The 14,339-nt window shown below is 41.1% G+C and overlaps 1 protein-coding gene across 1 annotated transcript in view; it reads right to left on the bottom strand.

Annotated features, from left to right (window-relative positions):
• Nucleotides 1-14,339, bottom strand: part of INPP5J (inositol polyphosphate-5-phosphatase J) — a 76,748-nt gene that overhangs the window by 41,611 nt on the left and 20,798 nt on the right. The window contains exons 2-4 of the mRNA XM_077461188.1: nt 12,998-13,545; nt 7,114-7,221; nt 6,915-7,023 (exon numbers count right to left, since the gene is read on the bottom strand). Of these exons, the coding sequence (XP_077317314.1) occupies nt 6,915-7,023; nt 7,114-7,221; nt 12,998-13,545 (765 nt within the window). The remainder of the gene's footprint in view (nt 1-6,914; nt 7,024-7,113; nt 7,222-12,997; nt 13,546-14,339) is intronic.

The raw sequence follows: 14,339 nt of genomic DNA, 5'->3' as shown, positions 1-14,339 counted from the left end.
TTTATTTTTATTTTCATAAATTTTATTTTTATATATTTTCATTTAACTTTTTTTATATATATATCACTTGGTCCTACTTATTATCCATCATTTGTTTACTATCAAAAGTGCTTCTTTTCTCCCATATATATGTGTATATCAATTTTTTACCATTATCAATTTTTTACTATTATCAATTAAATCAATTATTAACATTATTTTCCATACATATATTTCCTCATATATTTTCTCTTATTTCATATATAATCTTTTTGTTTTTGTTTTTTTCTTTTTATAATTTTTTAGATTATCATTTTTTGTATATCTCACAAAGAAATACATTCTTGGTGACTTTTTCCGCATGTTTTATTTTTTTTTGCCAAAATCCTTTTTTTTTTTTTTAAATAAATTTCTTTCTATTTTTTAACTATTTTTTTCCCATTTTTTTCGTGACATCTAAATCCATATCTATTTTTATTATCATTTTTATATATGTTTATAAATAAAACTTTTTATTCTCCACAAAATGCCATTTTTAAAAAGACTTTCATACAAAAAACTCTCTCCAATCAATGTTTACACATATATCCTGTCCTACAGTACTCCCTTTAATGGATCTCAGCCAGCCTGTAACACACAGCCTATTAACACCGGGCTTTGGCCACAATAACCCCGCCCCACATAGGGGAGGTACCCTAACCATACTGACCAATCAGCACCGCCTTTTCCCTATTTGACCACTTCCAACATGGTGGTCGATATGCCTGAGGAAGGAGCACGCATGCTCCGAATGCGTGCAACGACGTTCTGACCTCTGTGACGCTGCAACACCGAGCCGGAGACACTGGGAACCACCGGCACCACCGGACAGGAACCAACAGCAAAAAGAGGACCGCTTCTCCCCGGGAGCCCTGTGATGTCCCCCACAAACTTCTTTTCCACGTAAACGTGATGTGCCTGAACTATCCTGACAGAGAGTGAGTGTATTACTTTACGAATAAATACCTGTGATCTGAAATACTGCACTTAGGTTGGCGCTGTTTTTTGTCTTCTGTTTGTATATCTACTAAAGCCCAACGAGCAGTCCATATCGTGTATGTGAAGTGAGAAGTGAGAGTAGAACCCATGTACTACACACCTGACTGGCGCCCTAGCTGTGAAGTCGTAGTGAGGTCGAGAATTCAGTCGACCGGGAACCTGTAGTAAGGGTGACAAAGAAGTCCAGTTTTTTTTCTTTTTTTTACCTGTTAAAACGACCTGCCCCACCCGTTGATATGCGACTGCTCCCCTGGTGCAGATGCGGTCCCTGTGTTTTGTTTGTTTTTTACTTGAGAAAATAATGTCCAACCTGTTGCAGGATGGAACAACCTAAATTCAACTGACCTAAAGGAGAAATGACAGACAGAAAACGGTGAGTGGCTCAATATGCCACTGGAGATGCTGAGTGGCCAGATTGTGTGCCACTGGAGATGCTGAGTGGCCGGATTGTGTGCCACTGGAGACATGCTTGCAACGATTGCAAGAAAGTGGCCTTATTAAGAAGGCAAAAATAAGGATAGCAGATAACTGAAATATGTGGGAATGAACTGTAATCATGAGCGATTGTCAACCATGACTAAGAGTGTATGAAATGGACCCGATACGAATTGTTGTACCTCCGACGCGACTAGATTTGAATCGGGCTGTAGCGTGTATGAAATGGATCCGATATGAATCGTTGTGCCGCCGAATGCGACTAGATTAGAATCGGGCTGTAGCGTGTATGAAATGGATCCGATACAAATCGCTGTGCCGCCAAAATGACTAGATTTGAATCGGACTGAGAGCATATAAAATGGAATCGATACGACTCGCTGTGCTGCCGATGCAACTAGATTCAAATTGGCCTGTAGCGTGTATGAAACGGATCTGACACAAATTGTTGTGTCGCTGATGCGACTAGATTTGAATCGGACTGAGGCCGCGTACACACGGGCGGACTGTTCGCCCAACTTTGTCCGCTGAACAGTGTTTGGGCGGACAGTCCGCTCGTGTGTGGGCTTTCAGCGGACAGTTTCAGCGGACAGTTTGACGAACAAGGTTTTTCGGAAATTCCGTAAAACTGTCCGCTGAAACCTTGTTTGAGCGAACAGTCCGCCCGTGTGTAGGCTTGTTCGACAAACTAAGTTCCGCGCATGCTCAGAAAGGCTTAACACGCCGAAAGTTATAATGCAGTGTATAGGACGTCGTATTTTTCGTCCCGTCGTACGTGCCGTTCACGTCATCGTGCACGGTTTCAGCAAACTGTTCGTTCGTCGTGTGTGGCCATGTCCGTCCATGCTAATTTTGAGCGGACTGTTTGCCGAAACTGTTGGACGGACAAAGTTGGGCGAACAGTCCGTCCGTGTGTACGCGGCCTGAGAGTGCATGAAATGAACCCGATACGAATCGTTGTGCCGCCGACGTGACTAGATTAAAATCAGGCTGTAGCATGTATGAAATGGATGCGATATGAATTGCTGTGCCACCGACACGACTAGATTTGAATTGGGCTGTAGCGTGTATGGAATGAATCTGATTAAAATCGTGCCGCCAATTTGGCTACATTCGAATTGGACTGTAGAGTGTATGAAATAGGACTCGGAGATTGTTTTTACGAGCTAAGAAATTAGTTTTGTGGTTTGTATCATGGTTAAACAAAGACTGCGCTCAGAGACCTACGAACAATTCGTAAGTTCCGCTACAAGAGCTGTAAATACGAAATGGGGAACATAACGGATCTCAACAACTATACTTGATACGAAGAAATGGTTTACGAATCCAACCTGCAACAGCGAGCAAGACTCGATTGGCGAAAAACCAAAAACGGAGAAGCCACACAACTCAGGAACACAAAGTGAGTTGGGAAGAGTCAGCCTAGTGACGTAACGAATCGTGCACCGGAACGGACAAGGACTACAGGTGAATGGTCTGCTTAAATACCCCCCGGACGCCTCCCATAAATTCAGGTTACCATACTGGCCTTCTTATATATATATATATATATATATATATATATATATATATATATATATATGATATCCAATGGTTGTCACCGCACACAAATCAAGGGTAAAAAATGGGCCCAGGTGCACAGCAAAGACTGTAGTGCACATAAACCAAAAACGGAAGCAGCACTCACGGGTCTTGAATGGTGAACACATGATGGCGGTTTAATTCAATGAGGCACAAGCTTCCTGAGGAAGACGAGCTTGTGCCTGGTCGAAACGTCAAATTAAACTGCCATTGTGCGTTCATCTTTCAAGACCTGTGAGTGCCGCTCTCTTTTTTGGTTTATATATATTTTTCCCCCTTTTTTACAAGTGATCACATACCCTCTGTTCTCTGCTGCATAATGATCTAGAGAGCTGGTGGAAGAGAAACAGCAGTACACTGATCTCCCCAGTGAATGACTGTGTAGGGAGGCTGTCCGCACAAGTCTGATCATTGCAGAAGAGCAGACTAAATTCTCAGCACAGCTAGAAAACTGACCATGCTGTGCTCATGCCTAAAGTGTGTTTAATAGGAATGCAGATGGACTGGCAGGAGCACCAGGGCTTTCACACAAAGGAATCAATACAAAGAGAATAGGATTGTTTTTTATACAAGTACTTGGTACAGCAGGCACATAACAGGAATGAAATTTTGGGTTGACATATTCTTTAATTTCACCAATGCTATCTGAATCACAAGACCGACTGCACAGTGTTACAAATATTCTGGCAGATTAGATAGTATAATTCTGTTTTTGTACCTTATTGCTTGTTTGGAGTTCAGCCATGACATAATGGAGTGGGTGGTGGTTGGGGGCAATTTACTAATTTACACATGAAGTAAGGGGCAATAAACCCATGTTAAAATCTAATAATATGCAGTGGAATCTTCTTTAAATTATTGTATATCTGAAGTACTTCTGTAACTTTTGTTAACCACTTCTATCCTGCATAAAAACATAACTTGCATACAATATACCATTCTATGCAAACTCTCATTAAATGTCGATTCCACCTAAACATGATTTTTCTGTTTTAGATTTGGGCCAGGGGGTTAACTACTACTAAAGGAGACCATACATTAACCAATTTTCTTTCCAAATTAGCTTGATTCTCCCATCAACACAGTCAGTGTCGATGGGGGAATCCCTCCCATGGTGTTTTTGTATTCTGACAGTGGGAGGTTTCCAAGTCGTCAGACTACAATGATCACTGCCAGCAGCTATAGCAGTCTGGCCGTGATCACATGACAAAAATCCAACAGGTTGGTTATACTGAAGTCGATCAATGGATCGACTTCAGTACAACCAGCTGAACCAGGCCAAATTTCAATCAGTCTATGGTCGGCTTAAGACCAGACAAATACTAGAGGTAGACAAACAAGCATATTTTGAAGACCTTGAAGCCCTTCTCAATACCAATATGTGATAAGTGTATGGCATCCACTAATATTCCTGTCTCATTGCTATTCACTCAGGTATCTTTTGAGCAGAAAGAAAAATTCAGTTGCTCAGCAGTTACAATTGCATGTCTAAGTACCATATTTATCGGCGTATAACATGCGCTGGCGTATAACACGCACCCCAATTTAAGAGGGAAGTTTCAGGAAAAAGTACTTTTTTGTGTGCCCATCTGCAGCCTGTTGTGTGCCCAGCCTGTTGTGTGCCCATCTGCAGCCTGTTGTGTGCCCAGCCTGTTGTGAGCCCAGCTGCCCCCCTCAATGCAGCTCACCATATCTTGGATGAAAGCACCAAGCCGTCATCTGTTTCCTTGCTCTCAGTCGGCATTCACATACACAGTCCCGCCTCCTCCATTGGCATTGGATCAGCTCCTGTGATAGACAGAACACTGGTCCAATGCTGATGGCGGAGGTGGAACTGTGTGTCAGAGAGCCGAGTAGAGAGGAGATGGCGGCTCAGTGATTTCCGGCGGCACTTGTCCCTCCTCCTTCCCCTTCGAAGGTATGCTGTTGGTGTATAACATGCACCCGCGATTTTCCCCCTATTTTCAGGGGGAAAAGGTGCGTGTTATACGTCGATAAATATGGTAATTCGCAAACTACCATTTGTCCCCCACAAAATATAGACAGTCAGGACCTGATCACTACTCCCACACCACATTAGAATTGGCTGCTAAAGTGGGAGATCACATTTGTTGCACTTCACAGTGACATCACGGCACTGTACATATCGATGGGAAGTGAGCAGAGCTGAAGGAGGAGCTCAGCAGGCTCCACCTACTATAGGCTGCCTGCATAGAAATACAAGAGAGGGCAGATACAAGACTAGTCACCCTAGTACAAGGAGGGAGAGAGGCAGTGACTGGTCTTTATTACAGGAAGATAATGCACATAGGCTAAGTTTTATACTGGATTACTGCACAGATCTGGAAGAGATACACAAAGCACTCTAAAATTCAGGTAAGAAGATCACTACAGGTTACTAAGAACATTACAATGTCAAAGGAAAGTCATTTCACATAAGTAAAAATAATGCAAGTCATGGGGAGCAGGTTTGTTATCATAGTCTGTCTATGTCTGGACACAGATAGCATTATCTGCAAGCTCTCTGCACACTGCTGTACAGCTGAACACTTCTCTATCTAAAGAGAGGAAAGCAGAGGATCATCCTCTCTTATGCTCAATAGAGATGGTGCTGCCTTTAAGCAGTGAACACATTGGTCTATATTCCTGTCAAGTAAATGCCACTCACATTGTAAGGATACTATGACTATTGGGATTAAACCTGGCCATACTCTGTGCAAATTTCATCCAGTTGGTGACGAGCCAATCAAAATGTGCTTCCTGGGTGGCCCTGCTGACCCCCAACTGCCTGGCAGTCTTCGAATGAAAAATCGATGGGCAGAATACTGTCAGCCAAACAGTGGCTACATCTGAAGTACTTCTGTAACTTCTGTTAACCTCTTCTATCCTGCATAAAAACATAACTTGCATACAATATACCATTCTATGCAAACTCTCATTAAATGTCGATTCCACCTAAACATGATTTTTCTGTTTTTGATTTGGGACAGGGGGTTAAATTCCACACAGTTGCAAGACAGGGCAGTAGAACCACGTTAACATCCAATGATATGTACTGGAATCTTCTTTAGATTACTATAGGGGGTTAAATCTCCCACAGTTGCAAGATGTCTACAAAACCATAAAGCCATTCTTCTATCTGTAATTCCCAAATAAATGTTTCTTGTACATTACGCAACCCATCAGTGTCAAAACAATCAAAACTGGCTCATTCTTTATGTGTGGGGGCGGCCACTCAAGAGTTGGCCTCCCAAAGACTAGATTTAAAGATGCTGAGAGAAATATGGTGACTGCCATGGCTAACCTCCTGAAAGTGCTAGTTTGTCTCTGACATTTCTGGAGCCGTTGATTCGAAAACTAGCAAGCAGAATAAAAAAAATCAGAACAGATATGCATTTCAGATTTCCAATTCAGTTCTGTGCTTCAGCAAATAACAAAGCCAATGGATGAGCATGAAGGCCAAGAAAGCAGCCATAACATTCCCCATATTTGTCCACAGCTCTTTAAAGAGGCTGCATATTAAGTTTAAATAAAAATAAGATAAGGGGTAATAATTAAAATTTCACATGATCTGCTAATCATCTGAAGCTACCGTGATATAATACTGTATGTACCATATGTAGTATGTATGTAGACATACATACTGTATGTATCAAGCATGGCTAAGGACAGTGGACAAGGATATATCAAGAGCAATTATTAAGAGTGCGAAACAATCTTCAGCAGGAGAGGAGAAAATCTATCTGGAAGCCAACAAATCAATTTGTGGTAAAGCACATCCATATACAGAGGGTGACCTGAATACAGTAAGTAAGATGTCAGAGACATGTAAATAGAAAGCTGACTGATTGTGGCACACACGAGTTAGGCCTGATGCTCACCAGCACATAGCTGAATGGACTCAGAACATCCATAAACACCTCGCTCCACTGATCCGAAAAGAGCGCATCTTTCAGACGCTTATTGATCATGGAGTTGACCTCCTGTAACCTATGGAAAGACAATAAAGGGAGAGTTATATATGGCACCCATTACATTTTATTTATCCGCTGAATAGAGGAACACAAATATTCATCTCACCCTATAACAAACATATCGGTCTTGCCATCTCCAGCATTAAGGCAGAGCAAGGAGGTGAGGTCTGTAGGTGGCACAGCACATCCAACATTCCATGTAATAACATATACCCTAGGAAAGGAGACAGTGGATAAGATAATCACCAGATTGGACAAAGTACTACGTACTACTAAAGGAGACCATACATTAACCAATTTTCCTTCTTTCAACTATAGGTTAAAGGAAAGAAATTTGCTTGATTCTCCCATCAACACAGTCAGTGTCGATGGGGGAATCCCTTCCATAGAGTTTTTGTATTCTGACAGCGGGAGGTTTCCAAGTCATCAGATATATATAGTAGCCTGGCAGTGATCACATGACAAAAATCCAACAGGCTGTTTGTACTGAAGTCCATCAATGAATGGACTTCAGTATAACCAGATGCCCCATACATGGATCTGCTAAACCAGGCCGAATTTCAATCAGTCTATGGTCAGCTTAAGACCAGACAAGCACTAGAGGTAGACAAACAAGCATATTTTGAAGACCTTGAAGACATTCTCAATACCAATATGTGATAAGTGTATGGCATCCACTAATATTCCTGTCTCATTGCTATTCACTCAGGTATCTTTTGAGCAGAAAGAAAAATTCAGTTGCTCAGCAGTTGCAATTGAATGTCTAAGTACCGTATTTATTGGCGTATAGCACGTGCCAGCGTATAACACGCACCCCAAGTTTCAGGATAAAATACTTTTTCGTGTGCCCATCTGCAGCAGCTCACCATATCTCAGATGAAAGCACAGAGCCGTCATCTGTTTCCTTGCTCTCAGTCGGCAGTCACATACACAGTCCCGCCTCCGCCATTGGCATTGGATCAGCTCCTGTGATAGACGGAACACTGGTCCAATGCCAGTGGCGGAGGCGGGACTGTGTGTCAGAGGGCCGAGTGGAGAGGAGATGGCTTCTCAGTGATTTCCAGCGGCACTTGTCCCCCTCCATCCCCTCAGAGGTATGCTGTTGGCGTATAACATGCACCCGCGGTTTCCCCCCTGTTTTCAGGGGAAAAAGGTGCGTGTTATGCGCCGATAAATACGGTAATTCACACAAACTACCATTTATCCCCCACACAATATTGACAGTCAGGACCTGTTCACTACTCCCACACCACATTAGAATTGGCTGCTAAAATGGCAGATCACATTTGTTGCACTTCACAGTGACATCATCACGGCACTGTACATATCGATGGGAAGTGAGCAGAGCTGTGGGAGGGGCTCAGCAGGCTCCACCTACTATAGATCGCCTGCATAGAAATACAAGAGAGGGCAGAGACAAGACCAGTCACTCTGGTACAAGGAGAGAGAGCGGCAGTGACTGGTCTTTATTACAGGAAGATAATGCACATAGGCTAAGTTTTATTTACTGGATTACTGCACAGATTTGGAAGAGATACACAAAGCACTCTAAAATTCAGGTAGGAAAATCACTAAAGATAACTAAGAACATTACAATGTCAAAGGAAAGTCATTTCACATAAGTAAAAATAATGCAAGTTGTGGGGGGCAGGTTTGTTATCATAGTCTGTCTATGTCTGGACACAAATAGCATTATCTGCAAGCTCTCTGCACACTGCTATACAGCTGAACACATCTCTATCTAAAGAGAGGAAGGCAGAGGATCATCCTCTCTTATGCTCAATAGAGATGGTGCTGCCTTTAAGCAGTGAACACATTGGTCTATATTCCTGCCGAGTAAATGCCACTCATATTGTAAGGATACTATGACTATTGGGATTAAACCTGGCCATACACTGTGCAAATTTCAACCAGTTGGTGACGAGCCAATCAAAATGTGCTTCCTGGTTGGCCCTGCTGACCCTCAACTGCCTGGCATTCTTCTACTGAAAAATCGATGGGCAGAATACTGTCAGCCAAACAGTGGCTACATCCAATAGCCAAGCAGGGAATTTGTCCATCTGAGCTATATTGATGAAAATAAAAATAAATAAAATAAATAGTTAGCAGGCAGTTGGGTAAATAAAGTAGACCTGTAGTCTTCTCACATAATTTGTAATAAAAATATCTTTGTAATAAAAATATCTTTGTAATAAAAATATTATTTTATAAATATACTGTGATTCTGTACTTGCAAAATATGCTGCAGAAATCTCCCTCCATTAAGTCTGGCTGCATCCATTTTAACTGTGGCCAGCTGAAGCTGCTGCCTGTTCACTTCCTGGATTTACACAGACACACACCTCCAGCTCTGCAGCTCTCATTGGCCCTCTAATGAATCACCCCCCCCCCCCCTTGAGAGAAAGAGAGCTGTACATGATGTCCTAAGCCTAGGCTAATGACTAGACAAGAAACAGAAAGTGGGTTGTATAAGGTATTTACTGGCCGAAAAAAAAAAAAATGTACTATCCAAAGTTAAAACAAGGGCAGAGGAATTAATAGATGGAAAGATGAAAAAATGACTGAAGGTCTGCTTTAAGAATTGTAGGCAAGTTGTATTATGTGTCTCCTGTGTCAACTTAAATTAAAAAATTGTGACGTGTGACTGGAGTGTAACGTCTACAGGACTGATCAATTTACTGATGTCTTGAGGTTATCTGGACAGTCTACACCAGGGGTGTCCAACCTGCAGGCCAAGACGGCTATCAGTGCAGCCCAACATAAAATCATAACAATTACTTAAAAAATGTTGCTTTTTGGGGGGGAATTTTTTGTAAAAAATGTTTTTACACTTAGCAAACACATGTGGCCATAGAAAAATTCGAAAGTAGCTCTTTACTGGACTTTTATACATTTTATCTTCCCAAAGAAAACTCCCACTCTTCACAATCATGCCTTATTCATGTCATTCATTTCAGCAGCATCTATATTTGTGAGCAATTATTTTCAAGAACACAAAGGGCAAAATTAAAATCAAAATATCTGATGAGCAGCTTGAGAATTCATTGAAAATTACTATCACATCCAATCGTACCAGATATTGATGGGTTAGTTAATTAAAAAAATGTGTCAAATATCGCACTAGCTTTATGTTGCCCTCTTTTACTTTTATAATAAAGAGGACAAAAAAAGGAAGTTCTATTACTCAGATAGTTCCATTATCTATATCAGTGATCGTGAACTTGTGATCGGTCTGACTTTTTTTTACTCATCAGCTATCGTTATTTTTTAGTGTAATTTATGCGCAGCCCAAGACAGTTCCTCTTCTTCCCATGTGGCCCAGGAAGGTCAAAAGGTTGGACACCCCTGCTCTACACTATTTATAGTGCATGGCATTTAGTCATTTAGGGAAGGATAGATATCTTTCATAAGTGCTGAACTCAGACAATTGCACTGAATCTCATTTGATCAATTATTTCATATCCTTCATACATGTGTCACTAACCTCAGTCTTAATTAATCTCTCCTCAGTGAACCAGTAATGGTAATTTAAATCCCCAAGATTTCCCTGCAAAGGTCCCTATCTCATGTATTAGAACCCAACTGAATGCAACAATGTAAGGTTGACCCAAGGGAGGGCTTATTATTAAACTGCTTAAATTGCTTTCAAATTTTTTTTTATCTATTAGATTGTAAGCTCTTCTGAGCAGGGCCCTCTTAATCCTCTTGTATTTTATTGTATTGTAACTGTATTGTCTCCTTTTATATTGTAAAGCGCTGTGTAAATTGTTGGCGCTATATAAATCCTGTATAATTATAATAATAATAAGCAACATCTCAAAAATGTAGTAAGCCGCTCACTCAATTTGCTCTACTTTAACCCAGATGCCATTTCTAATATCGGTTTTCCTGACACACAAGACTAGCACAACTCGGAAGATTTAGCTTTGGTACAGTTTTTGGTTCCTATGTTAAAGCACATTAAATTCTTTACTACCACTTTTACCTACAGGTAAGCCTATAATAAGACTTTCCTGTAGGTACGGTTTAGGAGATATTCACTATATCCGCGTCCTCGGCACATGCGCACTGAAGAAACGGCTTGCTCGTGACGTTTCTTCAGTAGCTGTGCCGTGACTGCGGAGTGACGTCATCGCGGCTCCGGCCAATCACAGCTCCGGAGCCACGAACCCGGAAGTAACTCCGGTGGAAGATGTCCGTGCTGTACTTGGAGGGCCAGGGTCATCGTTCTAAGGTAAGTATTTCATAATGAGCTAGTATGCATTGCCTTTGTCTTGCAGGGTTTTTTTTTTTTTTCCAAGGTTTACAAGCACTTTTATAGTGACACTTTGCTAATAAAGGGAGATCATAAAGTCCCTTTCCATCGGGCTAAGTGTTAAGCAGTGTTAAGCAGACCCTATGTGGATCTTTCATCTGGAGGTCCTTTTACCTCAGGGAGCCAGGCGACTTTTTGTGCAAGGATGAAAAATTGAAAAGTATCTAGTATTCACAGATAAGATTTATCACTATTTGACATCTTTGATGTTTGGGGTGTCTATCTGCTCTTTGCACAGCTATACTGTGATGACGTGCCGAATTTTAACAACTAGATACCAGTGCTCAGCAAGACAGAACTCACAAGACTGCTATATACTACTAATGAGAAAGGGTATTTAGCAGTTTATATTTACTAAAATATTTACTTTTCCATATTTTGTGTACTGTGGAAGACCAGATCTAGTTAATGCTGGGTCCTGGGTTTAGTAAAACTTTAAGGACTTTTTGCATTTACCAGTATTTTAATCCTAATTCAACATCAAACAATAGGGTGTTACCAGAACACCAGTCCTTTCAATAAGAAGCCATCTTTTTGTAAACTTTGGATGTACTGTTATATGTTACAGCAGTCCGGTGACACACAGGGAATGTGGGATGGACAAAGTTTTTTAATAGATTTTTTTGTCCACTGCTTCTAAGCCCTTGTCCGACGGATTTTGTCCGACGGATTGTGTCCGAAACTGTTGCATACACACGGTCGGACAAAGTTGTCGGAAAATCCGATCTTTCAGAACGTGATGACGTAATTTCGTTACGATGGGACTACGTTCAGGCTAGTAGCCAATAGCTTTGATGTAGGAATTTGATCTGAGCATGCGTGGCACTTTGTCCAATCGGAATTCTCTACACATGATCGGAGTATGTCCGATCAGAGCAGTTTGTCGGAAAATATTTCCAGCAAGTTGGAAAATTTGGTCCAACGGATATTCCGACGGAAACAGTCCGATGCATACCACACACAGTCGGATTATCCAACAAAACGGTCCGATAGGACACATTCCGACGGATTCTCCGACCATATGTACAAGGGCTTACAGTTTGTATATGGGTAATTAGGACAGATGCAGTTCTCTAATAGTATGTTGATATATTTTTTCATTAAACATTGTCCATTGAAGTTTGAGAAACCAGTATTCGTGTCCTAGCTTATTTGGAACTTTGTTGCTTTACCGGCAGATTCCGGACGTGAAGAAGAATAGTAGGATCATTTGTTGTATCTGTCCAGAATTCAGCATTCATTAGGAAACACTTTGCATGTGAAATGACTTTGTTTGCTCAATAAAGCACAATACTTGTTGTCCAATAGTCAGCTTTATAGTATTTCAGCTATTTTCTTAACTTGGTGTAATTAGTCTAAACCGCAACCTCACTTATCTACACTAATGTCTGTAAAATACATCACTGACTTTTTCTTTTATTGGCTTTTCACACATTCCATACAAGCAACATTGTCCTGGCATTTTGAAATGTTATCTCACAGTAGGACTACTGCGGTTCTATAAATACAGTTGATAATAACTCAAGGAAGGTGATATTTGGATTGATATTTAGACTATGATTGGTTTGACATTAAAGCATGCAAAGTGTTATCATACCATTTCGTGATAGGGCAATCCTGGGAATTGTACATGTACAGGTTATGTTTTAATAGATTTGGATGAACACATTTTTACCTGAAATCATCTCCTGCCTTGTTCTGTTCATTCCACCAAATGGCGTCATTGAATGGTGATTTGTCGGTTTCATCTTGAGGTGGATGAATACTATTAGGCCGTATAAGTGGTTCATGAAGTCTGTCTGGACGCTTAGGAGGGTGTGATCTGCTGGTCTGTGGCGATCCTCTGGGGCTGGGGGCTGGAGAGTGGCGGGGTGAAGATGGTGCATGAGGTAAGGGTCTGTACTGGCTTGTAGGAGACAGAAGGCCTGGACATGATCCCTCTGGTTGGGATCTGCCAGACTCATCTTTAGAACTGAACAGAGAACCCACAGGGTGGAGTCTCAAAGATCCTTCGGGTTGAGACCGGTCAGGAGCAGCAGCACCAACGGGTGCTAAGGGACGAACAGAGTGTTGTGGGCCAGAAGTTGGAGTCTGTGATCCACTAGATCCTTCAGGCTGGGACCTACCAGACCCTGCTGGACTGAGACGAGGAGAGGTCGGAGCAAGAGGCCTGGGAGATGACACTGGTGAGGGTGGAGCCACAAAAATACGCTGAGTATCCATCTTTAGAAGAGAAAAACAGAAAATTTTAATTACCATGCATGCATATGCTTAATTTCACAAATTGGGCCAGTATTTACCTGTGCAATCAGTGAGGAAAATGTCAAAGTAAGAGGGTAATGTGCAAATTGATCATCCAGGTTGTGGTTATTTTTTTCTAAGACACTAAATAAAGTGTATCTATGGTCAAAATGTCAAATCAAATATTCATTTCCACATTCTATGTCAATTATTACTAGTCTACTGATATTATTCTGAATGAGCTTGAAGTTTGTAAACTGAAAATCCCCGCGTTTACTTCAATTAATTCTGCAACACATATTCACTATGCCTGTGAGTAAGCACTGCAGTGTCACAAAATTCACAAAGCCTGCCATCTGAACTACAGAGGTGCTAAGAGGAGGAGCTTCAAGAAGTCGGTAAGGGTACCATGGGATATGTAGTCCTTAGAAATGGAAAGAAAACAGTAGATGAGAAGCTGCAAAGCAGATTCCAGGAATTTGTAAAAAGATAATAACTTTCAATAATAACTTTGTATTGTTATTACAATGCTAATGTTATATTATTAAAGTGGATGCTGTGACCGCAGATATCTTTTAAGTAACCTGTACACTAGAAAGAGTATATAAACCATGGAAAAACCTTTCAAATTGATTTAATATATTTCTCTCTTACAAAGTTCTAGTGGTGTGATGGAATTATTTAATGTGTAAGGAGCAATACTGATGTGCAAACTAATCAAGCTTTCAGCTGAAACCCTCCAGAACAAATAAAAGATGATTCCCTGTTAAAGTAGG

Source organism: Lithobates pipiens, unplaced genomic scaffold, assembly GCF_037356315.1.
Source record: "Lithobates pipiens isolate NorthernLeopardFrog02 unplaced genomic scaffold, aLitPip1_a1.2 Scaffold_3, whole genome shotgun sequence".
NCBI lineage: Eukaryota > Metazoa > Chordata > Amphibia > Anura > Ranidae > Lithobates > Lithobates pipiens.
Note: the sequence above shows the minus strand (reverse complement) of the source record. Positions and strands in the feature narration are given on the sequence as shown.